This window comes from Heteronotia binoei, chromosome 4 (genome assembly GCF_032191835.1).
Source record: "Heteronotia binoei isolate CCM8104 ecotype False Entrance Well chromosome 4, APGP_CSIRO_Hbin_v1, whole genome shotgun sequence".
NCBI lineage: Eukaryota > Metazoa > Chordata > Lepidosauria > Squamata > Gekkonidae > Heteronotia > Heteronotia binoei.
Window position 1 is genome coordinate 17787475 of NC_083226.1, and position 26672 is coordinate 17814146.

The following is a 26672-nucleotide window of genomic DNA, read 5'->3' on the forward strand; positions in this document are numbered from 1 at the left end:
GAGGGAGCGATGAAACACGGGGTGAATGCGGAGGTGGGGTGGCAACTGGAGCCTGAAGGTGACGGGGTTTATTTGTTCAACGACGGGGTAGGGTCCAATGAACCGTGCATCCAGCTTGTGAGACCGACCAGGCCGGCGCAGGTAGCGAGTTGAGAGCCACACCTGATCCCCCGGCTGCACTGGAGGGCCTTCTTGCCTCTTTCGGTCCGCAGCCTGTTTATATGCCTCCTTGGCTTGCTGTAGCTGCTCTCGGAGCAAGTCTTGGCTGGCACGGAGTTCTTGCAGGTAGGCATCGACGGCGGGGACATTCGTGGGTGGTAGGATCGCTGGGAAGAACCGAGGGTGGTACCCGTAGGTTGCAGCAAACGGGGTCATTTGGGTGGATGAATGGACCGCGTTGTTGTATGCAAACTCCGCTAGGGGCAATAGAGTGGTCCAGTCATCCTGCTGGTAACAGGTGTAACAGCGGAGATATTGCTCTAGCGTGGCATTGGTGCGCTCTGTCTGGCCATCTGTCTGTGGGTGGTAGGCCGAGGACAGGTGCACTCGAGTACCCAGGCTGGAATGGAGGGCTTGCCAGAACCGAGAGGAGAACTGAGGGCCCCGATCGGAGATCAGATGGGCTGGGAGTCCATGCAGGCGAAAGATGTGTTGCAGGTAAAGCTGGGCCGTCTCCTGAGCTGTGGGGAGTTTCGGGCACGGAACAAAGTGGGCCATCTTGGTAAATAGGTCGACGACCACCCAGATACAAGTCTGACCCTTGGAGCGTGGAAGTTCCGTGATGAAGTCCATCGAGATGGTATCCCAGGGTCCTGAAGATGTGGGCAAGGGCTGCAGCAACCCTGAGGGTTTGGCTGGGATGTCTTTGGCCCGTCGGCAGACGTCACAGGAGCTGACATAGCGGGCAACATCAGCGCGAACTCGTGGCCACCAGAATTCCCTTGTCAGCAAGTGGGTGGTCTTATGCTGTCCAAAGTGCCCGGCGGGTAACGAGTCGTGGGTCAGGCGTAGCACTTCTGCCCGCAAGGGCCCGGGCGGCACATAGAGGCGTTCGCGGTGTAGCAAGAGGCCGCCTCGAGTCGTGAACTCCCCTGTTGGGTCATCTTGGAGAGCCTGGAGGTGTTGCTGGACCCAGGGATCATTGGCCTGGCTAGCCCGAATGTCCTCCACGAGTGCTGGTGAAGTGGAGGTGGCTGCAAATACTGAGGGCGGCAGGATTGGAGCAGCGGGCGCGGTCTCAGTTGAGGCAGGGGCGTATTCCGGTTTCCGGGAGAGCGCGTCTGCTTTCCGGTTCTGGGTATGGGGGATGTAGGAGATCCGGAAGTCGAAGCGAGAGAAGAATAGGGACCACCGGATCTGGCGCTGGTTGAGACGGCGGGTGGTCTGGAGGTGTTCCAAGTTCCGGTGATCGGTGAGCACTTGAACAGGGTGGCGAGCCCCTTCGAGGTAATGTCGCCAAACCTCAAACGCCGCCTTGATCGCGAGCAACTCCCTCTCCCAGATGGTATAGTTCCTCTCTGCAGCAGTGAGCTGCCGCGAGTAATAGGCGCAGGGCTGTAGTGGCTGGGACGGCTCCTCGCGCTGGGACAGCACTGCTCCCAGGGCCACGTTGGAGGCATCAGCTTCCACCGTAAAGGGAAGCTGGGGGTCGGGGTATCTCAGGAGTGGCCCGGTGGCAAAGCGAGTCTTCAGGGTGGAGAAGGCGTTATCGGCCTCTGGGGACCAGTGGAAGGGTTCTTTGGGGCGGAGTAGTTGAGTCAGGGGTGTGGTCAGGGATGCGTAGGCCGGGATGAATTGCCGATAGTAGTTGGCAAAACCGAGGAACCGCTGCAGGTCTTTGCGATTCTGAGGAGCCTGCCAGGTCAGGACCGCTTCTACTTTTTTCGGGTCCATGAGGATCCCCTGCGGTGACACGATGTGCCCAAGGAACTCGACGGAGCGCAGGTCGAAGTCGCACTTCTCCAGCTTGGCGTAGAGACCATGGGCTCGTAGGCGCTGCAGGACCTGGCGGACGTGCTCGGCGTGCTGGGCAGGATTGCGGGAGTAAATTAGGATGTCATCCAGGTATATGATCGCGAAGCGGTCGAGCAGGTCCCGGAATATGTCATTCATGAACCTCTGGAAGACAGCGGGGGCATTGGTCAGTCCGAAGGGCATTACCAGGTGCTCATACTGCCCGTATCGGGTCCCAAACGCGGTCTTCCATTCGTCTCCGGGCCGTATGCGCACCAAATTGTACGCTCCACGGAGGTCCAGCTTGGTGTAGATTTGGGCCCCCTTTAGGCGATCCAAGAGTTCAGGGATCAGTGGTAGAGGGTACCGGTCGCGGATGGTGATCTTGTTCAGGGCCCGGTAGTCATTGCACAGCCGGAGCTCCCCACTTTTCTTCTTCACGAAGAGCACTGGAGCAGATAGGGGAGAGGTTGAGGGTCGGATGAATCCGCGTTTCAGGTTCTTGTCCAGGAAGTCTCGCAGAGCTGCCAACTCCGGCTCCGACATTGGGTACAGACGCCCCACCGGGAGTGGTGCCCCAGGTACCAAATCAATGGCACAGTCGTAGGGCCGGTGAGGGGGAAGCTGATCAGCTCCTGTCTCTTCGAAGACATCAGCAAAGTCCACATACTTCTGAGGGAGCTGAGGACCACCACTCGGGATGCCAGCTGCTAGAGTGGTGGGAGGAGTCAGATGGGGGCATGGGTCTCGGAAGCGTAGTTCCTGCTGGGCCCAGTCCACGATGGGGTTGTGCAGCTTCAGCCAGGAAAGGCCTAGAATCAGCGGGAAGCGAGGCATGCGGGCGACATCAAACCGCAGCTGTTCTTGGTGCTGCTGGACGTGGAAGGTGATGGGACAGGTCTCCTGGGTGACGGGGCCAGAACGGAGGAGGCGCCCGTCAATAGCCTCCACCAGCGACGGAATCCCTTTTGTCTGCACAGGGATCTGGTGCTGCTTCACAAAGGCGGCATCTATAAAACAGTGGGCCGCTCCCGAGTCCAGCATGGCATACACGAACAGCCAGCGTTCGTCAGGCAGACGGAGTTTGACTGGTAGCAGGAATGGCCCTGGGGTATCAGCCCGCTGTTCGGAGGACCCAGCTAGTCGCCCCAGGCTGGGGGGTCCACTTACGCCTGGGGCTGCCCTTTTGGCGGCGGTGGCAGCGAAGGTCCAGGTATCCGATGCTTAGCAGGGCAGCCAGAGGCATAGTGGCCTGCCGTGCCGCAGTAGAGGCACAGATTCTGCGTGCGGCGTCTGGTCTTTTCCTCTGGGGTCAGGCGGGGTCGAGCAGCTCCAAGCTGCATAGGCTCATCCTTGGTGCTGGTACTAGCTGGGGACGGGCGAGGAGCCAGGTAGCACGGCGCAGGGAGCTGGCGCCCTCTGGTCTTGGCTTGGCGGCGACTTTCCAGGCGGCCATCGATGCGGAGGCAGAGGGTGATAAGTTCTTGGAGCGTGGGTGGCTGCTCCACCCTGGCCAGTTCATCCAGGACCTCCTCTGCCAACCCCTCAGTAAACTGGTCCATCTGGGCAGCCTCATTCCACGCCAAGTCCTGGGTCAGGAGCTTGAATTCAGTGGCATATTGAGCCACCGAGGAGTTGCCTTGTTTCAGTGCCCTGATCTTCCGGTTGGCTGTGGCTGCTTGGACTGGGTTTGAGAAAGCAGCAGACAGGTGGGCCTCAAACCCCTGGTAATCAGTCAGTAGGGGAGAGGACGCGACCAGTAAGGGTGTGGCCCATTTGGCCGCCTGCCCCTTTAACAGACTGATGACGAAACACACCTTGGTTTTGTCATTGAGGAAGTCCCGTGCTCTCAGTTCAAAGTACAGCCGACACTGTGCTAGGAAGGCAGGAAATTCTTCCACGGCACCCCCAAATCTGTCAGGTGGGGGAACTGGGCACTTGGCTGGAGCACTGGCCGCAGGTTGTTGCTGCAAGTGCACTACTGCCTGTGTTAGCTGCTGTACCTGGGCTTGGAGCGCAGCCAGTAGTTCTGTGGTTTCACTTGCTTCAGCATCCATCCTGTGGAGTGGGTGTTTGTCGGTGGAAGCAATCTGTCACGGCTGGGGCCGGGTCAGGCAAAGTCCAGAGGCAGTCCGAGGTCTGTAGCCAGTAAGCAGGAGGGTCCGAGGCGCCAAATCCGAATCACTGTAGAAGTATCGCAGGTCTGAGGTCCAGAAGCCGAGGTCAGGGAGTCCAGAAGTCCAAAGCCAAAGTCAGGGAGTCAGGAACCAAAGTCAAGCCGGAGTGGATGCTAGAATGTCAGGGAGATGACTAGTTGCTTCCACAAAGCTTCCTCCCAAAGCCCACAGCTATATAGCCCTCTGCTGGCTGTTGCCCGTTTGGGCTAATTGCTGGCTCAGGGAGGCAGCCAGGATCCTGTTACCACTCAAGCATCCTTGCTCTTAGAAGGGCCAGAATCCTCTCAGAACTCAGGGCTCAGGGAGCGTCTTGCTTGTGAGCGTGCCGCCCTCCTCCGATCCCTGAGGTCCTGCCGGAGGCGGTCACGCACACGAGCCACCCGAGAGGGCGAGGCAGGGGGGCTGGGATCTTCTCCAGCAGGAGGCAGGGGCACTGGTGCAGGTGGCAGGGGCACAGTTTCCTCATCAGACTCAACTTCCTCTGAAGGGTCCCCAGCACCCATGACAATCCAGCAGGAACTCACAGGAAAGCAACTCCTGAACCTTTCTGAGGGTTTTGGAGTGGCAGGTGACTTGCTGGCCTTTTGACTGTTGGGGGCGGGGGGGCGGCCAAGGAGAGCCCCACGTGACCGAGGCCTGCTTGGGCTGGCTGGATCTCTAGCCAGCCCAAGCAGGCTTTACTCACGTGGGGCTCTCCTTTCTTGTCCCGGGTTGCTTTTGGCTGGAGGGGTGGGTGACGTATGCCCATGAGTTATGCTAATGAGCCCCACCACCTATTTTTCTACAAAACGACCCCTGGCAAAGGAGCTCCTGCTACAAAAAAAAAAAAAAGCCCCGGAGGAAACAGTCCAAAAACGATGTACCTCAACTGGAGGGAAATTCTCCCAGTCCCTTGACTGGAGATTATACAGAATAATATTGGCAGAGTCTCTCTTCATCACCCATCGAGAGGCATCCGTCAAAGGGCAGAGGACAGTGATGCTCAGGATGCCTGGTTGCCAAAGACAGAGAGAGTGTGAATGCCGCTGAGTTGGCCGCTAGGAAGATTTTCACAATATCATTCTTAAACCAGATGTTATTCATCATTGGCCTGATTCTCAGTAAAACGACACAGGGATGGGTGTGTGTGTGTTTGGAGAGCCAGTTTGGGGTAGTGGTTAAGTGCGCGGACTCTTATCTGGAAGAACCGAGTTTGATTTCTCACTCCACCGTTTGTAGCTGCTGGAATGGCCTTGGGTCAGCCATAGCTCTGGCAGAGGTTGTCCTTGAAAGGGCAGCTGCTGTGAGAGCCCTCTCAGCCCCACCCACCTCGCAGGGTGTCTGTTGTGGGGGAGGAAAATAAAGGAGATTGTAGGCCGTTCTGAGACTCTGTCCTTGAAAGGGCAGCTGCTGTGAGAGCCCTCTCGGCCCCACCCACCTCACAGGGTGTCTGTTGTGGGGGAGGAAGGGAAAGGAGATTGTAGGCCGTTCTGAGACTCTGTCTTTGAAAGGGCAGCTGCTGAGAGAGCCCTCTCAGCCCCACCCGCTTCACAGGGTGCCTGTTGTGGCGGAGGAAGGTAAAGGAGATTGCAGGCCATTCTGAGACTCTGTCTTTGAAAGGGCAGCTGCTGTGAGAGTCCTCTCAGCCCCACCCGCCTCACAGGGTGTCTGTTGTGGGGGGAGAATATATGGGAGATTGTAAGCCGCTCTGAGTCTCTGATTCAGAGAGAAGGGCGGGGTATAAATCTGCAATTCTTCTTCTTCTTCCAGGCAGTGAATGCGCTTCTGTTAACGAGCCATCCCTGAAGTGCTATGGTCAATTCAAACAGGGCCAATTTCCCACTGCCCTTTCCCCCCTGCATGATCTTTCACCACTTTTTTTAATGTTGCAAAAAACAAAAAAAAGCCCTGTTACAAAAAGTCCTGCTACCAAAAAAAAAAAAAGCCCTGCACAAATGAAAACTAAAAACCTAACTAGGGAAAAAGCAGGATGAGTGGAAATGAAGCACGCCTACCTGGGCATTCTTGTATTGGCTCCTGCAGAACGGCTGTCACAGGGTCACCGTAAGCCAAAGACAGATATTCGTCTGTGTCCTTGGTACGGAGGAGTTCAGTCCCTGAGCCGTCAGCGTGGACAATGAAGAACCTAAACAGCCAGCCCCACAAACTGGATCAGTTCGAGTTTACAAAGCAGGTAACTAGAGAGTAGAATTTCAGAAGGATCGCTGAAAGATCAAAGCCGAGCTGCTGAACACGGTCGCCTTCGTTGTAAGCACCGATTTCTTACCTGGGCGTGTGTTCCCCGTATATGACTGGCGTCTGAACTTCTGTGGGTTCGTATTCAGAATGATATTCGGAATCACAGCTTTCAATGTATTCGGATGTGCTGCCATCAGCCATCACCTACAATTTAAAAAAACAAACAAACACACACCAGAATTGCTTCCCTACAACTGCTGTGCGCTAAACTCCGAAACAACTGGATCACCTTGAACGTGAACCTAAGATCAATCTTTCTATGGAACGCCCAGCTGGAACAACAAATAGAAAAATTCAAAGATCATTATAGCACTTGAAACGGTTTAATGCTTTTACGTTTTTGTATCTTTTTAATATCTTAATGTGGTTTTACGTTCCATGTATTTACGTGAGTGTGTAAGCCGCCCTGAGCCTGCTTTTGCGGGGAGGGCGGGATATAAATCGAACAAAATAAATACCATCTGGCAGGGCTTTTTTGTAACAGCAAGAAAAAGGGGGGGGGGGGAGCCAGCGCGCAGGCACATAAATGAAAAGTCAAAAGGACTGCTGACTATGACCACTAGATGTCACTCATGAATCTTAAAAACATTAGATAGCGATTTGTTCTGTGCAAAAGTCCAATCTCTGTCTTGTTAGGTTTGCGGTCAGAACCAAAATAATAATATAACAGAACAATAGGATACAGTCCCAACTTTCAATAGCCTCACTTCAATAATTTCTGCTGTCCAATAATTTCTAATGTCCAACTAGACATGCACTTCTGAAAGAGAGGAGGATTATGTAGAATCTTGAAAATGTTCTGCATGAGAAATGCTCCCTGGATGAGAAATGCTGCATTTTCAGTGACTCTTTTTCAAACCTAATAGGCTTGCGATGGGACCTGATCTCAGCAATGTGTTCAATATAGGAACCAATTCATTCAGTCATGGAGGATCATGGGTCCTCTGACAGGTTTATAATATTTTGCATTGGGGTAGAAAAAATGGATAGATGTAACTTTCCCATTTTTTAGCTATTCTGGCTTTAGAGCAGAAGATGAAGAAGTCATTGGATTTATACCCCGCCCTTCACTTGGGAGTCTCAGACTGGTTTACAATCTCCTTTCTCTTCCCCTCCCCACAACAGACATCCTGTGAGGTAGGTGGGACTGAGAGAGCTCTGACAGAAACTGCTCTTGAGCGAAACACTTCTGACAGAGTTTTGACTGACCCAAGATCATTCCACCAGCAGGTGCATGTGGGAGAGTGGGGAATCAAACCTGGTTCTCCCAGATAAGAGTCAGTGCACTTAACCACTACGCCAAACTGTACATGTTGTAATAGGATACAGTCTATAAACCAGATTACCAATGGGATGAGAGGGAGAGAGAGAGAGAGCGAGAGAGAGAGAATAAGAGACTCTTCCTTGTTTATATTAATATGTGATCTCATTCTTAAGAGAAACTCATTCTTAAGAGAGATGATATTGGGTTTATATCCCGCCCTATACTCTGAATCTCAGAGTCTCAGAGCAGTCACAATCTCCTTTACCATCCCCTTCCCACACACACACACAACAGACACCCTGTGAGGTGGGTGGGGCTGAGAGAGCTCTCCCAGAAGCTGCCCGTTCAAGGACAACTCCTGCGAGAGCTATGGTTGACCCAAGGCCATTCCAGCATGTGCAAGTGGAGGAGTGGGGAATCAAACTTGGTTCTCTCAGATAAGAGTCCGTGCACTTAACCACTACACCAAACTGCACATGTTGTAATAGGATACAGTCTATAAACCAGATTACCAATGGGATGAGAGGGTGAGAGAATAAGAGACTTTTCCTTGTTTAAATTAATATGTGATCTCATTCTTAAGAGAAACTGTATCCTCAAGAACACACCTGTAACATTATTCCGGGCACATACACATTTATTTGCAATTTATCCCAGGGTTAAAAAATATTGGATGATTTATTGGTCCAAACACTTTAATCAATTACTGTCCATCGTAAAGCTAAGTCTGTTCAAATTAAAAAATTGAGAACTGATCTCAACTACAAAGCTTAGTCTTTTACCTTGAAAATGTTTCCCGCAGGATCCATCATCTTGCAGGCGACGGGGGAGTCATGCTTCATAATGTACTTCCCTATCTCGTGGCTCCCCTTATGGGAAACAAGCTCGTATCCACTTTCGTCAAATGCCACTGGTAAGTAAACGGCAGTACAGTGTTCATCGATGAACAGGTGGCCTTTGTTCATCGGCAGCACCTACCATAATAAACAAAGGAGTGGTCAAGCTGCAGAACTGCAGTCTGAACTCTCTGCTCATGACCTGAGTTCGATCCCAGCGGAAGCTGGTTCAGGTAGCCGGCTCCAAGTTGACTCAGCCTTCTGAGGTCGGTCAAATGAGTACCCAGCTTTCTGGGGGGAAAGTGTAGAGGACTGGGGAAGGCAATGGCAAACCACCCCGTAAAAAGCCTGCTGTGAGAACGTCATGATGCGACGTTACCCCAGAGTCGGAAACGACTGGTGCTTGCACAGGGGACTGCCTTTACCTTTAAATGCATTGAGCCCTGACGTGGGCAGCCCAGGCTAGCTTAATCTCATCAGATCTTAGGAGCTAAGCAGGGTTGGCCCGGGGTTAGTATGTGGATGGCTGCCTTCTACTGTATCCAGGGCTTTTTTTGTAGCAGGAACTCCTTTGTATATTAGGCCACTCCCCTCTGATGTGGCCAATCCTCCAAGAGCTTAGAGGGTTTTTAGTTCAAGGCCTACTGTAAGCTTCAGGAGGCTACATCAGGGGGTGTGTGGCCTAATATGCAAAGGAGTTCTTGCTACAAAAAAAGCCCTGACTGTATCCAAGCATTGGTTCTTCTAGTTCAGGAGTCTGGAGGCTTTTGAGCAGGCCTCATTTTGGGCAGGAGCTCACAGACAGGAGCAGACAGTGGCTCAGGGCTTGGGAGGGACAGTGGCTCAGGAGTAGAGCATCTGCTTGGTAAAGCAGAAGGTCCCAGGTTCAATCCCCGGCATCTCCAACTAAAAAGGGTCCAGGCAAATTGGTGTGAAAAACCTCAGCTTGAGACCCTGGAGAGCAGCTGCTGAGTAGACAATACTGACTTTGATGGACCGAGGGTCTGATTCGGTAGAAGGCGGCTTCATATGTTCATATGTTCTGGAACCTCTAAATTTTATTGTGCACTTTCTTTCTTAACCCCCTCCCCCCCTCTCCCCCCAAAATACTTGCTTCTGGGCTCCGTTGTTCAAACCCCCTGTGATAATTTTGCTAAACTCTATGATCTGATAAACTTTCTAATGTTTTTCCCCACAAGGGAAAATAACCAACACATATAAAGCAGACAGGTGGAAATCTTCCTCATGTCACTGTGGCCACATAGGAGAAAGTAATTTTAAAAAGTTACGATGGGAGGAAGGTTTTATTGTGACAATTCTAATTCAAGGAGCATCTTAAGGTAGTTGCTGAGCTGATATAATTTAGTACAACTTCCAGAGATGTCGGGGTGTGTGTGTGGCATAGGCAAAGGAGGCCCGGCTGAAGTCGACTAGGGATAGGGCCTTCTCAATCTCAGCCCCTTGCTGGTGGAACCAGTTACCGGAGGAGGTCAGGGCCCTGCGGGACTTTGGACAGTTCCGCAGGGCCTGTAAGACAGTCCTCTTCTGGTTGGCTTATAACTGACCGGCATTGAAATACTCTGAAGGAAGACTGGAAGATAGCACACTGACATTGATCGATTGATTTTGGTTGTTTTAATTATGTAAATTATTATGTATTTTAATGCTTAGACCCTATTGTTAGAATTTCTGTGTTGTGAGCCGCCCTGAGCCCACCTCAGTGGGGTAGGGCGGGATATAAATCAAAATGAAATGAGTTGTGCTAATGAGCTCCGGCACCTCTTTTTCTACAAAACAACCCCTGCTTTTGAGTATATGGTCACTGCAGTCACAAGGTGTATTGGATTTGTGAAAAACAAGGGAAGACGCGGCGAGTGCGAGGATAACGAGCCGGAAGATTTTGGCTTACGTTGCCGGTATTGAACTCACTTGATACGTCCCTTGTGGCTTTGAGATGATTGAGGTCCCATCGGCAAAGATGGCGCAGCAGGTGCTGTCCTCAGAGTTGGTTATGATAGTCGCAAAGTTTGGATGCTCCACACGGATGCACTTCACCTGCCTTGTGATTATTTGGGGCTCAGCTTCTATGAACGAAATCAGACCAACGTACTTCAGAAGAGCCGTTATACAGATTTGTGGGGAGGTCTATGCCAGGGGTGGCCTCGCTGCAACGCGGGAGCCAAGTATAGCTCTTTCACACACATGGTGCGGCTCTCAAAGCCCCTACCGTCCCGTTGGCTGGCTTGGAGAAGGCATTTAAAGTTAACATTGCTTTCTTTCCACCTCTCCCTTCCCCATCTATTTCCCTCCCTCCCTCCCTCCCATTCATGTCTTGTAGCCCTCAAACCGCTGACATTTCTTCTTTGTGGCTCTTATATTAAGCACGTTTGGCCACCCCTGGTCTATGCAATGCAGTTCACTATTTAAGAAATGTCAGCCCCTGATGTAGCCAATCCTCCAAGAGCTTATAGGGCTCTTAGTACAGGGCCTACTGTAAGCTCCAGGAGGATTGGCTACATCAGGGGGGGATGGCCTAATATGCAAAGGAGCTCCTGCTAGAATTCCATCCCTGGGCCCCACACCCCTGATGTAGCCAATCCTCCTGGAGCTTACAAGGTTCTTCTTACAGGGCCTACTGTCAGCTCCAGGAGGACTGGCTACATCAGGGGGGCGTGGCTTAATATTCAAAGGAGTTCTGCTACAGAGAAAGCCCTGACAATAAGTGCATACCCACTTGTACCTGCTTCGTCACTGCTACCAGGCACAATTTCATTACACTCTTGGAAGAAAGTGGTTATCCTGGTGCCGTCGGCATGATCTACTATTCTGGAACCGTCCGTTTTCTCTACTATAACCACCCTGTCTTCCCTCATCGTCATGACCTGAAACGACAAAAGATTACAGGTGAAATTTTGTGGATTGGATTTATTTTTGAACACTGCAATCAGAAATAAAAATGGCATGTATTCTGGAAGGGCAGGGCTTTTTCTGCAACAGGAACTCCTTTGCATATCACGCCCCCCCCGATGTAGCCACTGCTCCAAGAGCTTACATTAGGTCCTGTACTAAGAGCCCTATAAACTCTTGCAGGATTGGCTACATCAGGGGGGTGTGGCCTAATATTCAAAGGAGTTTCTACTACAAAAAAAGCCCCGTGGAAGATATGTTGGAGCAGAGCTACTGTGGACTGTCAAAAAAGATAAACAGGTTGCTTACCTGTAACTGATGATCTTCGAGTGGTCATCTGTGCAGTCACACACATGGGTCTTGCTGCAGGCAACGGATCCATACCTCGGAGTCCCCAATAGCTTGCCTAGAACGTTTTCTGGCGCGCTCTCCCGCTCGCCCTGGGGAGCAGGCATCGACTGCGCATGCCTGGAGCGAGCAGGAGGTGCCCCTCCCACTCAGTTTCTTCCAGCTGCTACTGACAGTCGACACAGGTAAAAACCAGAGCAGAAAAAGCCAGCAGAGGGGAAGGCTGGGTGGGCATGTGTGACTGCACAGATGACCACTCGAAGATCATCAGTTACAGGTAAGCAACCTGTTTATCTTCATCGTGGTCTCTGTGCAGTCCCACACATGGGTGACTAGCAAGCTGAGAGTCAAAAAGGAAGGTGGATGCTGGCAAGAAAAAAAAACATTTTCATACTTACAACGTATGCATGCACTCACCTGGGGTGATTTCAGTGGAAGATGGACCTGAGGACCGCTTGGCCGAAGGAGGTGTCTCTTCTGGCATGAACGTCCAAAGCATAGTGGGAGACGAACGTGGATGGCGAGGACCATGATGCAGCAGAGCAAACGTCCTCTAAGGAGACGCCCTCCAGGAAGGTCCAGGAGGTCGAGACTGCTCTAGTCAAGTGAGCCTTAAGACCCTCAGGTAAAGGTTGGTTAGTAACTTTGTAGCACAACCGGATTGCAATGGATACCCACTTAGAGAGCCTCTGAGTAGAAATTTTGCAACCTCTTTGAGGATTGCCGTAGGCCACAAATAAGTTAGAGTCCTTACGGAAAGGTCGTGTACGAGAGAGGTAAAAGGACAAAGCTCTTCTGACATCGAGGGTGTGTAGCGCTCTTTGTCCAGAGTCTTTAGAATCAGGAAAAAACATGGGCAACGAAGTAGAAGTTGAAAGATGAAATTTTGATACAACCTTGGGTAAAAAAGAAGGATCTGCTCTCAGGACCACCTTGTTCCTATGAAATACCGTGTAAGGTGGATCAGAGTGGAAAGCACACAAGTCACTGCCCTGCTTGCCAGAAGTGAGCGCAACCAACAGGGCAGTCTTCCAAGAGAGAAGATTAAGGTCCACAGTAGCCAAGGGTTCAAACAGGGGTTTCATAAGTTGTGCAAGAACTAACAACAAACTCCAAACTGGCACAATCGGTTTGATAGGAGGGTGAAGGTGCAACATGCCCCTGAGGAATGATTTAGACAGTCTATGGGAGAAAACAGTCTGACCATCAACAGGCTTATGGAAGGCTGAGATGGCTGAAAGGTGAACTTTCAAGGAGGAATAGCTGAGACCCGAAACCTGTAGAGACAGAAGGTATTCTAGGATTGAAGGGAGAGGTACAGATTCTGGATCAAGTTGTTGAGAAGACGCAAAAGAGCAGAAACGCCTCCACTTGCATTGGTATGAACACCTAGTAGAAGGTTTCCTAGCATTTAGGATAACTTCTGCGACTCCTGGTGATAAAATCATGGCTGAATTCTCCATGCTGTAAGCCTCAGGATTTGGGGGTTGTGGTGCCATACTTGGCCGTGATTCTGGGTGAGGAGATCGTCTGTCAAGGGAAGGCAGCGGTAGGAGTCTCGTGAACCATGGTTGCCGTGGCCACCATGGCGCTATCAGGATGCATTCTGTACCATCCCGAACGATCTTGAGTAGGGCTTGGGTAATTAGAGGAGTTGGAGGGAAAAGGTAGTGAAGTGGGCCCCTCTAAGTGTGAAGGAAAGCATTGTTGCCTCTCTTCAAATTGTCTTTTGTCACAAATGTATCTATCCGTGGACACTCAAAGCATGCAAAGATGCGACACAGGTAGCGTGGATTGAGGGACCATTCGTGGTCGTCTATGCGAATCCTGCTGAGGGAGTCGGCCAACACGTTCTCTATTCCTGGCAGATGGCATAGAGACCTGGTCCCACCCTGTTTGTTCACATAAAAAACAGTGGCCATGTTGTCAGATGGAATTTGAATATGTCGGTCGGCCACAGACGGGAGAAAAGACTGAAGAGCCCTGTGAACAGCAATAAGTTCTAGGCAGTCCACAGACCCCTGACAGTCTTCTCCTCTAAGTGGGCTCCCCATCCCCACTTGGAGGCATCTGTAGTCACGATGACGGACGGAGGAGGGAGGACAAAAGGCATTCCACAGAGTAGATTGTTCTGTACAGTCCACCAGAGAAGGGAGAGTTGAACCTCCTGAGGTACAGTGAGAAGAGTATTCTGTGGTTGTACGTGTGGATGATAGGCATGAACAAACCAAAGCTGTAGCGGACGCATACGCAGTCTTGTGAAGCGAAGAACGGAGGTTGTTGCGTCCATGAAGCCCAGGAGACGTTGAATGATGATCGCAGGCTGTGTTGGAGCACGTAAGACCTCTTGGGCCAGAGAAAAGATAGTATGAGCGCAATCCTTGGGAAGATAGACGATGAGGAGAAGTGCACAGACGAGCACCTATGAACTGTAGATCCTGTGTTGGGGTGAGGTGAGATTTGGTAGCATTCACGCACAGGCCCAAGGAGGTGAGAAGAGAGAGAGTTATTTTGAGATTCTTTGCCATTTGATGTGCTGTCGGAGCAATGAGCAACCAGTCGTCTATGTACGGGAACACAGGAATGTTGCAAAGATGCAGAGCAGCTGCCACCACTGCCATGCATTTCGTGAACACCCTTGGGGCAGTGGACAGCCCGAACGGGAGAGATCAATACTGGAAGTGATGTTGTCCCATGGCAAAGCAGAGATATTTGCGGTGCTGAGGTCTGATGGTTATGTGGAAATAGGCATCCTGGAGATCCAGGGAAGCCATCCAAGAATCCTGGGGAATCAGGGGGAGGATGGATTGGACGGAGATCATTCTGAATTTCCTGTAGTCTATCCGTTTGTTTAGCTTCCTGAGATCCAGAATGGGTCTCTTGCCCCCGTCCCTCTTGGGGACTAGGAAATATCATGAGTAGAAGCCTGTCCCTTGATATTGAAGGGCAACAGATTCTATTGCATCTTTTTGGAGCAAGTCCAGAATCTCTTGTTTGAGATGAGGGGATGGTGGAGCGACCACGAAATGGTGATGGTGAGGTAGCAAAATGAACTCGATGGCGTAACCTAAGCGGATTATGGTGAGCACCCAGGAGTCCATGGTGATTGAGCTCCAAGTCGGGTAGAAAGGGAAGAGTCATGTGTGGTAGCGAGGAATCATCTGTTGAGAAGGATACAGAGGGGAGTCTGTATCCTTCTCAACAGAAGTCTGCTGCCTGGGCAGACTTTTTGGTCTTCTGAGAGTGTGGCCTCTGTTGGAAGGGTTGTTTCTGCTGAGGAGTCTTCCTTTTCCAATAGTCTGGCTGTTTAGGAAAGCGTTGACGCCTCTGAAACAATGGTCTCCAGGGCTTAGGTCGGTTAAATTGTTGCGAGGCTGGCTGAGAGATCCCGAGGCGCTTCGCCCTCTTGCGGCCATCATCTACTGATGTAAGGACTTCATCAGTGGACTCTGGAGCATGTACCCTATAGAGAGAATTGAAATGCTTTGAGGTAGGTGGGATGGAAACAGGTTTGTCCCAGGCCTCACGAAGCCCCTCCAAATACACTGGCAGCATGGGCAGGAGAGACCCTGGTGGGAAATCAGCCTGAACCAAATTGTGAACCACATCAGAAACTTTGGGTGAGTCTGAAGGAAGGGTAACATTCAAGGCCTCAGCCATGGTGGTGATCAGATTGAGGTAAGCATTGGAACCGTCAGATGGGGAGAGATGGGTTGGATGTGCAGAATCAGAGCCAGGAGATAGAGGAGGGTCCTTGGAGCCAGAGGAGCCAGAGTTGTCCCTATCGGATTCGGATTCCTCAGGTTCTGGTGGAGATACAGGCTTGGCAGGTGCAGATGTGGATGCAGGGTCTTGTGCCGGCAAGGCAGTGCCGAAGTCCTCGGTGCTGAAGATATAGTGGCAGAGGCTGTGGCATGGGTTCTAGGCATGTAAGATTCATGGTACCGAAGAGGATCACGGTCTCGGGAAGAGTGGTAATCCAGGTCTCGGATTCGAGAAGGCTCACAATACTGAGGCGATTTGAAGTCATGGATTCGAGGTGTTGATATTTCATGCTCTCTGTGGGACGCAACCTCCAGATCACGGTACCGAGCGTGATGGAAAGCTTCCTCCGAGGGGGAACTAGAGTAGTGATGGTAGATGCGATGGTGTCTAGGAGAAGGTGATCTGGAGAGTGAGGAGTATTCATATCGACCCCTGTGGTAGTGATCCTGGGATTCACGGTAGACTGGAGAGCGTGAGCAGAGATCACGACATCGAACCGATGAGCGAGAGCGGACATGCTGGGTAGAAACCTGTGTAGAAAACTCTTGGTATAGAGGGGGAACTCCAAAACAGCGAAAAGATCCTGCCTGAAGCAGAGACCGATGGTGCTCCTGATGGAAAGTTAGAGGATCCGAATGTGGGTCGGGTTCGAGGATGTCGAACAGCATCACACTATAGACCGAGGGCGAATGAGATCGAACAGGAATGACCTCGACTGGAGCTGGAGAGTGAGGTGTGAGATGAGGCATGTCGGAAATGACGTCGGAAGGTGCCGAAAGCTCTGGTGGAACTAGAGGTTGGATCGGAGCCGAGTGTGTAGAAAGCGATGTCATAGCCGTTGAAAAAGTAGTCAAAGTGGTTGCTGGAGTCGTCCTTGTCGGATCACAAGGTTTCTTCAAAGCTGAGACCGAAGGATCGGTGTGGTGAGACTTCTTCGAAGACTTATGGCCGGTGTCGGAGTGCTTGGATGCTCTCTTGTCGGACTTATGATTTTTAAGGGGTTGAGGAGCAGCCGATGCAGCTGAATCTCCCGCTCGGGTTGGGGGAGGCGGTGAATCAGAGCTGGGCATGGCCTGGAGAGACTTTTTGAGCAGGAAACTTTGAAGTCTAGCTGCTCAGTTTTTTTACTGTTTACTGTTTACTGAAGTTGGCGCAATGTGGGCACGTATCGACCCGATGAGCTTCACGCAAGCAGAAAAGACAGTAAGAATGTCCGTCTGAAGTAGGAATTTTAGATCCACACCGCCAACACTTTTTGAAAGTAATTTTCCCTTCCATACGCTCCGGACAAGGGAGGGGAAGGGAGGGGAGAAAAAAAGAAAAGGAAAAAAGGGCTTTTAAAATTTTTTTTTATAAGGACAAAAAGGAGAGTAGAATGGAGATAAAGAGAAAAGGGTGAATACGATACCAAGCAGGAGAAAACAAGCTGAGGAGAAGGGAACGCAGCAAGGTAGGTGTTGTCTGGGCGGCGGAAAGGAAGAAACTGAGTGGGAGGGGCGCCTCCTACTGGCTCCAGGCATGCGCTGTTGATGTCTGCTCCCCAGGACAAGTGGGAGAGTGCGCCAAAAAATGCTCTAGGCGAACTATTGGCGACTCCAAGGTATGGAACCGTTGCCTGCGGCAAGACCCATGTGTGGGACTGCACAAAGACCACGATGAAGATAAATAAGGTACTTACCACCATATAAACTTTTAAAAAGTAAAATACTCCAAAAATCAGATTGTTGGAAGGGTTGTGGACCCATCGGAACCTTTATTCATCTTTGGTGGGAATGCCCTAAAGTCCAGATTTTTTGGTCATCGCCTGTTGCCAAAATGAATTATTATTCCTTTTACTCCAGCTTCAATTTTATTGAACCATTGGCCAGATCATTCGATTCGTCCTCTTCAAGCTGAACTTATTTCTTTATTATTGCTTGCTGGGAAAACGATGCTGGCTCAGTTTCGGAAATGTAATAAAACACCTAGTATTAAAACTTGGTACTCAAAGGTATGGGACCTAGTGAAAAAAAGACAAGCTGGCTACTCAGATATTACTGATGGAAAATCCTGAAATGGATAATAATTTTGTTGAAAAATGGTTTGTATTTTTTGAATATGTTAATTCTATTTATCCAGAAGACTGTAAAATACCACTCAAATATGCTGATCTTGAATTATATTAATGTACTATGGAAAGGTATATTGGATAATAGCCTATGTTGTATGTATACAGTTTACCTCGAATGTAAGGCTGCTATGGTTGGCTTAGGATTTTTCTTTCTTTCTTTATCTATCTAATTATTTTGTTTCTCTTACTTCGTTGGTTTGTAATCTATGATAAAGTTCCAATAAAAGTTATCTTTATCTATTTTTTTGTTCATTTATCTATTATACCTGTTTAAAAAAAGATAAATAAGTGGGTTCTAGAGTTCAAACCAAACCTGGACTCTCCCTAGATGCTAAAATGACCAAACTGTGGCTATCATACTTTGGCCGCATTATGAGATGACAAAAATCACTGGAAAAGACAATAATGCCATGGAAAGTTGAAAGCGGCAGGAAAACCGATTGACTCAATAAAGGAAGCCACAGCCCTCAGCTGCAACCAATGCAGAGGAGCTACAGCGGGAGAAAACCAAATAAATACCAATTAGACACAAAAAACCCACTGCAAATACAATATTAACAAGCAGGGCTTTTTTTTGGTAGAAAAAGCCCAGCAGGAACTCATTTGCAAATCAAGCCACACCCCTGACGCCAAGCCAGCTGGAACTGCGTTTCTGTGCGTTCCTGCTCAAAAAAAAGCCCTGTTAACAAGGATCACTGTATAATTTACATATGTTGTATAATCATATACTAGAACGCCACGCCCTATAGAAGCTAACCAGGAATTACACTGAAAGCTGAAGAGGCTAAGGTGTTCCATTTGGAGAGTTTTCATCTAGAATTTAGATCTTAATTGCAGGTCAAGAGAATATTACTCCCTTTCTTTATTGACTTCCGAGAAAAACTCCGAAATCGGCTCTTATATCGATTGCTGGTCAGCTGATGATAATACGACAGCAAGTTTCCTCTGGTAGCACTGGAGTGATCAAACTGAATTTTGTAATAATTTCCAGCTACTATTGAGGGCTGTCACTTGATGCTTGTGAGTGATTTCTACCTTTGGAACATTATTGTGCCACGTGATTATTATGTAACGCATATGTTGTTTTGGATTGGCCGATACAGTCCTCAGCTGGCAAAACTTGACCGAGGCTGTTAACAATAGGACGTTTTGGAGGTCATCAGGGCTTTTTTTTTTTTTTTTTTAGCAGAGACTCCTTTGCATCTTAGGCCACACACCCCTGATACAGCCAATCCTCCGAGAGCTTACAGGGCTCTTCGTACAGGGCCTACTGTGAGCTCCAGGAGGATTGGCTACATCAGGGGCATGTGGCCTAATATGCAAAGGAGTCCCTGCTACAAAAAAAGCCCCGGAGGTCATTAATTCGCCATATGTTTGAAGCAATTTGATGGCACTCAACACACACATACACATATGCTGAGTTCCCCTTCCATCTTTTTTTTTTAAATAGCACTTTTGCACCATTAACTGTAGAAGAGAAATACATGAAAACAAACGTAGGCCCTGGAGGCCATTAATTCATTGGGTCGCCATACGTTCGAAGCAATTTGATGGCACTTAACATACACAGTTCCTCTTCTATCTTTAAAAAATAGCACCTTTGCGCCATTAACTATAGAAAACGTGACAACAAACGTAGGGTGGAAGCCCCACGGCAATGATGACTTTTGTGATTATAGTTCAGAAAACATCAGAAATGGACATGTAACTTTACCGTTCCATTCACTGGATCAGTGGCCCGGTAGGCCAGCAGCGGCTTCAGGTCCAGTCTCTCGGACCCCTTAGTGCCCACCTGAACACCCAGTGGGGTAGTCGTTATCCAGGTGCCTGCCAGGGAATCGGGGGACTGTTCGCTATCCAACATGTGATCCAGAACGACGATTTCAATTGTTTCTGTCTTTGCACCTCTGGTGCCTTTCTCTGGGTGGTCAGAAGAAGAAGAAGAAGAAGATTAATTGTATAGAACGCTGGAAGGCCAACTTCTGTTACTGGCATTTGCTGGTGTTAGAGCAGAAATAAAAAAGGGCCCAATGAGTCACCAAGGGACAGAAAGCAAGAAAAACATCTCACTGGGAACAAATAGATCAAGGGTGTCAAACATGAGGCCCATCAGCTCCTGATTAATTCATCTGTTTGGGAAGGCTATGTTTGATTCCCCTTCAGGATAGTTTCAAGTGGGTAGCTGTGTTTGTCCGTACTAGAAGAACAAAAATTTGAGGCCAGAAGCACCTTAAAGGCCAGCTTATAGTCACAATGCAGGCAATATTACAACATAAAAGCATACATGTAGAGCTGGCTACTCTTTTGCAAAATGTGTATATATGAAAGCAACAGTAGCTCTTGGCTAAACATTCAATGTGCAGTTGCCAATAGCACAACAGTCCAAGGTTCAAGACTGAGGATGCAAGAAATCTAATTTCAACTGTTTTACAAACCTGGACAATTCCATACCACCAAAGGTGTGAAGTCACATATGTAGAGCAGATCTAAAGATGTCCACAAACCTAGTGGACAAGCAGTAGTGGAAGGATACACCCTAGAATCATAGCATCATAGAGTTGGAAGAGAACTCCAGGGTCATCTAGTCCAACCCCCTGCACAATGTAGGAAACTCAGAAATACCTCCCCCTAAATTCACAGGATCTTCATTGCTGTCAGATGGCCATCTAGCCTCTGTTTAAAAACTTCCAAGGAAGGAGAGCCCACCACCTCCCGAGAAAGCCTGTTCCACTGAGGAACCGCTCTAACGGTCAGGAAAATCTTCCTAATGTTGAGCTGGAAACTCTTTTGATTTAATTTCAACCCGTTGGTTCTGGTCCTACCTTCCGGGGCAACAGAAAACAATTCCACACCATATGACAGCCCTTCAAGTACTTGAAGATGGTGATCCTATCACCTCTCAGCCATCTCCCCTCCAGGCGAAACATCCCCAGCTCCTTCAACCTTTCTTCAGACCCCTCACCATCTTTCCAGATTGCTTCTCTAAAACAGCAACAGTCACAACAAAACATCCCCCCTCGCAACATTTAGTATGGGGCTAGTTAGAAGTAAGGAGCCACGTGGTGGCAGTGGGGACTGTTCTGCCTGCCACAGAATCCATGGAGTGAGCCAAGTTCATGTAAGGCATCTCCACACTGATGGAACCTGGCGGCAGCAGCAGCAGCAGCAGAAGCAGAAGAGCTGGTTTTTATACCCTGTTTTTCTGTACCTGAAGAGTCTCAAAGCGGCTGACCACTGCCTTCCCTTCCTCTCCCCACAACAGTCACCTTGTGAGGCAGGCGGGGCTGAGGGAGTTCTGAGGGAAACCGTGACTGGTCAAAGTGGCTGACTATCGCCTTCCCTTCCTCCCCCCACAACAGTCACCTTGTGAGGCAGGTGGGCCTGAGGGAGTTGAGAGAAACCGTGACTGGTCAAAGCAGCTGACCATCGCCTTCCCTTCCTCCCCCCACAACAGTCACCTTGTGAGGCAGGCGGGGCTGAGGGAGTTGAGAGAAACCGTGACTGGTCAAAGTGGCTGACCACTGCCTTCCCTTCCTCTCCCCACAACAGTCACCTTGTGAGGCAGGCGGGCCTGAGGGAGTTGAGAGAAACCGTGACTGGTCAAAGTGGCTGACCATCGCCTTCCCTTCCTCCCCCCACAACAGTCACCTTGTGAGGCAGGCGGGGCTGAGGGAGTTCTGAGGGAAACTGTGACTGGTCAAAGCAGCTGACCATCGCCTTCTGCTTCCTCTCCCCAAAACAGTCACCTTGTGAGGCAGGTGGGGCTGAGGGAGTTCTGAGGAAAACCGTGAGTAGTCAAAGCAGCTGACCTTCACCTTCCCTTCCCTTCACCTTCTCTTCCCTGACTGTTGTGGGGTCACCTTCTGAGGTAGGTGGGGCTGAGGGAGTTCTGAGGGAAACTGTGATTGGCCCAAGGTCACTCCGTCAGCATCGTGTGGACTAGTGGGGAATCAAACGTGGCTCTCCAGTTTAGAGTCTGCCCCTCTTAACCATTATACCACACTGGTTTTTCTTGCTAGTGAGCAAAAATCCAAAGTGGGAATCTATGAGGAAAGCTCGTGTCTGTTGTAATTCAGAAGGGTACTTACTCTTCTTTGTGCTTGGCTCAGGAGGAGTGACCTCTGTGTGTGGTGTACTTGGCGGCGGGGGAGGCGGCATCACAGGACCAGAATCAGGACTTCTAATCACAGTGCCATCCGCAAACAAAATCTGGAGAAGGCCTTCATGTTAAAATTCTGGCAGTCAATAACAGCAACGTTCTATGGCACTCTTTAGAGAAAATATCAAACCGTTGGCATTACCTGAATGAACCTTAGGCTTAAGCATTTTCCATCAACTTACGGGGACTCAGACCATCAAGTTACATTGTGTGTGTGTGTGTGCTTGTGTCCTTCAGACCAAAACTAGAAACTGAAATTTAAATGGGTTTCCAACCCAAGAGTTAGCTGATTTGACTGTAGTAGAAAGAGAGTGAAATGGAGCACAAGATGGAAAGGAAGCATACCAGTCTGAGGCTTGTTCAGGTAACACCAAATCATAGCAAGCTCTTTCCCTCTGCAAGACTGCATGCTCTTGTTCCCCCCTCCCTGTGCCAGACTGTGAGTTCCTGCTCTCACCCCTCCACCAGACTATGATCCTGCTCCTCTCTCCCCTCCCCTTGACTGTGCCCCCGCTCCTCCTTCTCCTCTACCATTTTTCTCTCCCCACTCTACTAGATTGTATGCTCCTGCTCCTCTCTCCCCCTCCCCATGACTGTACTCCTGCTCAATGTTCCCTCTAAACTGCAGAGTCTTGTGAGCAAAAATTCTACTTTGTGAGCTACTGGCATTAAAGCTGTGCGCTCCTGCATCAATTAGTGCGCTCTGGGGTCATCCTTCCTGAGCTCAGACAAAAATGTGTGAGCTGGAGGCTAAAAATCTGTGAGCTAGCTCACACTAACTCAGCTTAGAGGGAACACTGCTCCTGCTCCTCTTTCCCCTCTGCCAGACTATGTATTCCTGCTCCTTTCTCCCCTCTACCAGACTGTGTGATACTGCTCCTCTCTCCCCTCCCTTAGGCTGTGGTTCCACTCTGCTCCCCCCTCTTGCCACACTGTGTGATCCTGCTCCTCGCTCCCCTCCACCAGACTGTATGCTCCTGCTTCCCTCCTGTAGACTGTGTGCTCCCGCTCCTCTTTTCCCTCTGCTGAATTATGTGTTCCTGTTCCTCTCTCCCCTCCACCAGACCATATGCTCCTGCTCCTCTCTCCCCTCCAGTAGTCTGTGCTCCTGCTCCTCCTTTTCCTCTGCTGAACTGTGTATTCCCGCTCCTCTCTCCCTTCCCTTAAACTGCTTTAAACTGTGCTTCCACTCCATTCTCCCCTCTGCCACACTGTGTTCTCCTCCTCTCTTTCCTCAACTGCGTGCTCCCACTCCCCTCTGCCAAATTGTGTGCTCCTGCTCCTCGCTCCCCTCCACCGGACTGTATGCCCCTGTTCCTTGCTCCCCTCCACCAGACTGTAGGCTCCTGCTCCCCTCCTGTAGTCTGTGTGCTCCTGCTCCTCCTTTCCCTCTGCTGAACTATGTGTTCCAGCTCCTCTCTCCCCTCCACCGGACTGTGTGCTCCTGCTTCCTCCACTAGACCATGTGCTCTCACTAATCTCGCCACCCTGTTGAACTGTGTATTCCTGCTCCTCTTTCCCCCTCCACCAGACCGTGTGCTCCTGCTCCTCTCCTCCCTCCCCTAGAATGTGTGCTCCCATTTGGCTCTCTCCTTTGCCGGACTGTGTACTTCCACTTCTCTCCCTCCCTGCCGGGCAATGTGCTCCTGCTTCCCCTTGGCCTCTGTGGATCGTGTGCTCCCACTTCCACATTCTCCGCCTTAATTATGATTAAGTATTCTGTAAGCTGAGGTTAGTTAGTTTCCACTTACTCAGTATTTTAAGCTTTACGTATATCACATTTCTTAAAAGACAACAGCAGTACTAAATTGAAACTAATGGCCGATTAAACTCTGTTAATATATACCTGGGTGGACCCATCCAGCATGTATTTTACGACAGTCCCTTGTCTGGTAGTAACTCTAGACACCTCCTGTTCTACCGGTTTCTTCACTGGGTTCTGCATCTGCGAATGCTTCACTCGTTGCGGATAAGTCTGCCTAGTGAGAATTTCAAAGAGTAACTCCTTCTCGTCCGCCGGGGCTGCCTCGGCTTCAGCTTCAGCCTTGCCTTCACTAGCCCCATCCTTTAGGGCACTGTCAACTGCAGGTGTATCGGCGGCTTTGGCCTCCTCGGCCTGGTCTCCAGCTGCCTGGGTCTTGCTTGCGACGGCTTCGTTGACCTTGACCAGTTCCTCCCCCTTGGGCTCTTGGGCCTTGACTTCATCGGCTTTGACCTCATCCGACTTAGTCTCCTCCACTTTGCATTCTTTATCGCTGCTCTTGCTCTTGTCTCCCTTTTCTTCATCTTTCGCATATATATATATAAAAAAATTACTCGCCTCAGTTGGTAAAAAAAGTAGCACCGACAGACTTAACGAGGAGCTGACATATTCCCTCTGCACTGTGGAGTCTTGTGAGCTATGGGCATTAAAGCTGTGAGCTACTGCATAAATTATTGTGCTCTGGACAGGGTTTTTTTTTTGTAGCCGGAGCTCCTTTGCATATTAGGCCACATATTAGGCCACACCTCCCTGATGTAGCCAATCCTCCAAGAGCTTACAGGGTTCTCAGTACAGGGCCTACTGTAAGCTCCAGGAGGACTGGCTACATCAGGGGTATGTGGCCTAATATGTGAAGGAGCTCCTGCTATAAAAAAGTCCTGGCTCTGGGGTCATTTTTTTCTGAGCTAAGACAAAAATGCATGAGCCGGAGGCTAACAAACTGTGAGCTAGCTCACACTAACTCAGCTAAGAGGGAACACTGGAAGGGACTGCCACCAGTAGACATTCTCTAGATACTGTGGGCCATTCTGATACAAGCTAAGACCAAGTCAGAGATTTATCAATGTTAAAATAAACGATTAAGACATGCCATAAAAACATGGAGCTGCCTAAAATGATATTATTTATTTAATTTTTTATCCTACCCTCCCTGCAAACAGGCTCAGGATGGGTGACAGCAGGGGGGTTTATAACAGAGAACAAACTTTTAAAATCTAAAAACATCCATGCTGGGGGCAGAATTCTAGCAGAAGCTCCTTGGCCACACCCCCCTGATGTAGCCAATCATCCAAGAGCTTAGAAAAAAGATTCTTGTAAACTCTTGGAGGATTGGCTACATCAGGGGGGTGTGGCCTAATATGCAAAGGAGCTCCTGCTAGAATCCCACTCCTGCATTAAACACAGTAAACAACAGGAAAGTGGCCTACTAAAAATCATAACATCCTGACTCTGTTTTGAACATTAAAAAAATATGGCCTGAAATGTGGATTCCTAGGCTGTAAAGCATCACGGCCCCAGACAGAGAGTTCCAACAACGCGCTGTGGCTAATAACCACTGATGGACCTCTGCTCCATATGCTTATCTAATCCTCTCTTGAAGCTGGCTATGCTTGTAGCCGCCACCACCTCCTGTGGCAGTGAATTCCATGTGCTAATCACCCTTTGGGTGAAGAAGGACTTCCTTTTATCAGTTCTAACCCGACTGCTCAGCAATTTCATGGAGTGCCCATGAGTTCTTATATTGTGAGAAAGGGAGAAAAGGACTTCTTTCACTACCTTCTCTATCCCAAGCATATTCTTGTAAACCTCGATCATGTCACCCCTAAGTCGGCATTTCTCCAAGCTAAAGAGCCCCAAGCGTTTCCATAGGGAAAGTGTTCCAATCCCTTTAATCATTCTAGTTGTCCTTTTCTGCACTTTCCCCATTGCTATAATATGCTTGTTTATTTATTTATTTAACTTAACGAATCGCTGCATCCCGGCCAGTGCCAGGCTCTGGGCGATGTACAACATAAAAACAAAATACATATATTGATATCAATAAAATCAGTCACATCGAAAATATATGATAAATCCCAATGGCGTTTCATTTAAAGTGCTATTGTTCGATTTCAATTTCCAGTCATTATATGGGGGGAGGGGGTCTCCCCAAATGGAGATGGGGAGAAGAAGAATTGCCGATTTACACCCCGCCCTTCTCCCTGAATCAGAGACTCAGAGCGGCTTACAATCTCCTATGTCTTCTCCCCCCACAACACACACCCTGCGAGGTGGGTGGGGCTGAGAGGGCCCTCACAGCAGCTGCCCTTTCAAGGACAACCTCTGCCAGAGCTATGGCTGACCCAAGGCCATTCCAGCAGGTGCAAATGGAGGAGTGGGGAATCAAACCTGGCTCTCCCAGAGAAGAGTCCGCGCACTTAACCACTACACCAAACTGGCTCTCTGGGGTGCCAGCATAACCTTTCCCTCAAAGAATGGCGAGTTTGCGTAATACGGCACAGAACCAACCTGGGAATTTTTTACCAATGAAGGTCAGTACCAAGCCATTGGGACAGGACACATTCAAAGTATTGAAAGCACGGGCTTCCGGCGTGGCTGGCGTCTGCGGCTGGACTGGCTCCTCTACTTCCACCTAAGGAGTTGAACAGAAAACCTCATGCTTTTGCAAACAGCAACAACCAACAACCCTCTCGCTCTGGAGCTATTTAATTGAATGAATGCTTACAGGCCAAACTAGATGGGCAGGGGGATCCGTGTTTGCTTTTCCACTTGTTAATCTCTAAAGCAGGGGTGTCAAACACATGGCCTGGGGGCCGAATTGGGCTCCTATCAGGCCCTGAGCAAGTGGCTGTCATCTGCTTCCTTTTCCCTCTCTCTTGCTTTCTTCTTCATAACAGCTTGCATTGCAAGGCTTGCTCAATCGCACAGGAGCTAAAGAGCAAAACCTATTTTCTCCATTGGCTGAGGCTCCTTCCTTGGGAAGAAAGGGGGGGGAGGCAAAGCTTGCTTTGCCAGGCTCTCTCAATTGCACAGCAGAGTTACTGAGCCAAGCCTCTCTTCCTTCTGTTGGCTGAGGCTCCTCCCCCCGCTGGTCCCCTGGGGAAGGAAAGAAAGAGCCAGAGCTTCCTTTGCCCAGTTCCCTGGATCCCATGG

The 26672-nt window shown here is 49.7% G+C and overlaps 2 protein-coding genes across 2 annotated transcripts in view; one reads left to right on the top strand and one right to left on the bottom strand.

The window, feature by feature from the left end:
* The window catches only part of WDR3 (WD repeat domain 3), a 418951-nt gene that overhangs the window by 113749 nt on the left and 278530 nt on the right, over nt 1-26672 (top strand). The window lies entirely within an intron of this gene.
* The window catches only part of SPAG17 (sperm associated antigen 17), a 154037-nt gene that overhangs the window by 38366 nt on the left and 88999 nt on the right, over nt 1-26672 (bottom strand). The window contains exons 26-35 of the mRNA XM_060236319.1: nt 26028-26151; nt 23604-24043; nt 21687-21807; nt 19313-19518; nt 11209-11350; nt 10398-10552; nt 8415-8606; nt 6397-6512; nt 6125-6255; nt 4994-5121 (exon numbers count right to left, since the gene is read on the bottom strand). Of these exons, the coding sequence (XP_060092302.1) occupies nt 4994-5121; nt 6125-6255; nt 6397-6512; nt 8415-8606; nt 10398-10552; nt 11209-11350; nt 19313-19518; nt 21687-21807; nt 23604-24043; nt 26028-26151 (1755 nt within the window). The remainder of the gene's footprint in view (nt 1-4993; nt 5122-6124; nt 6256-6396; nt 6513-8414; nt 8607-10397; nt 10553-11208; nt 11351-19312; nt 19519-21686; nt 21808-23603; nt 24044-26027; nt 26152-26672) is intronic.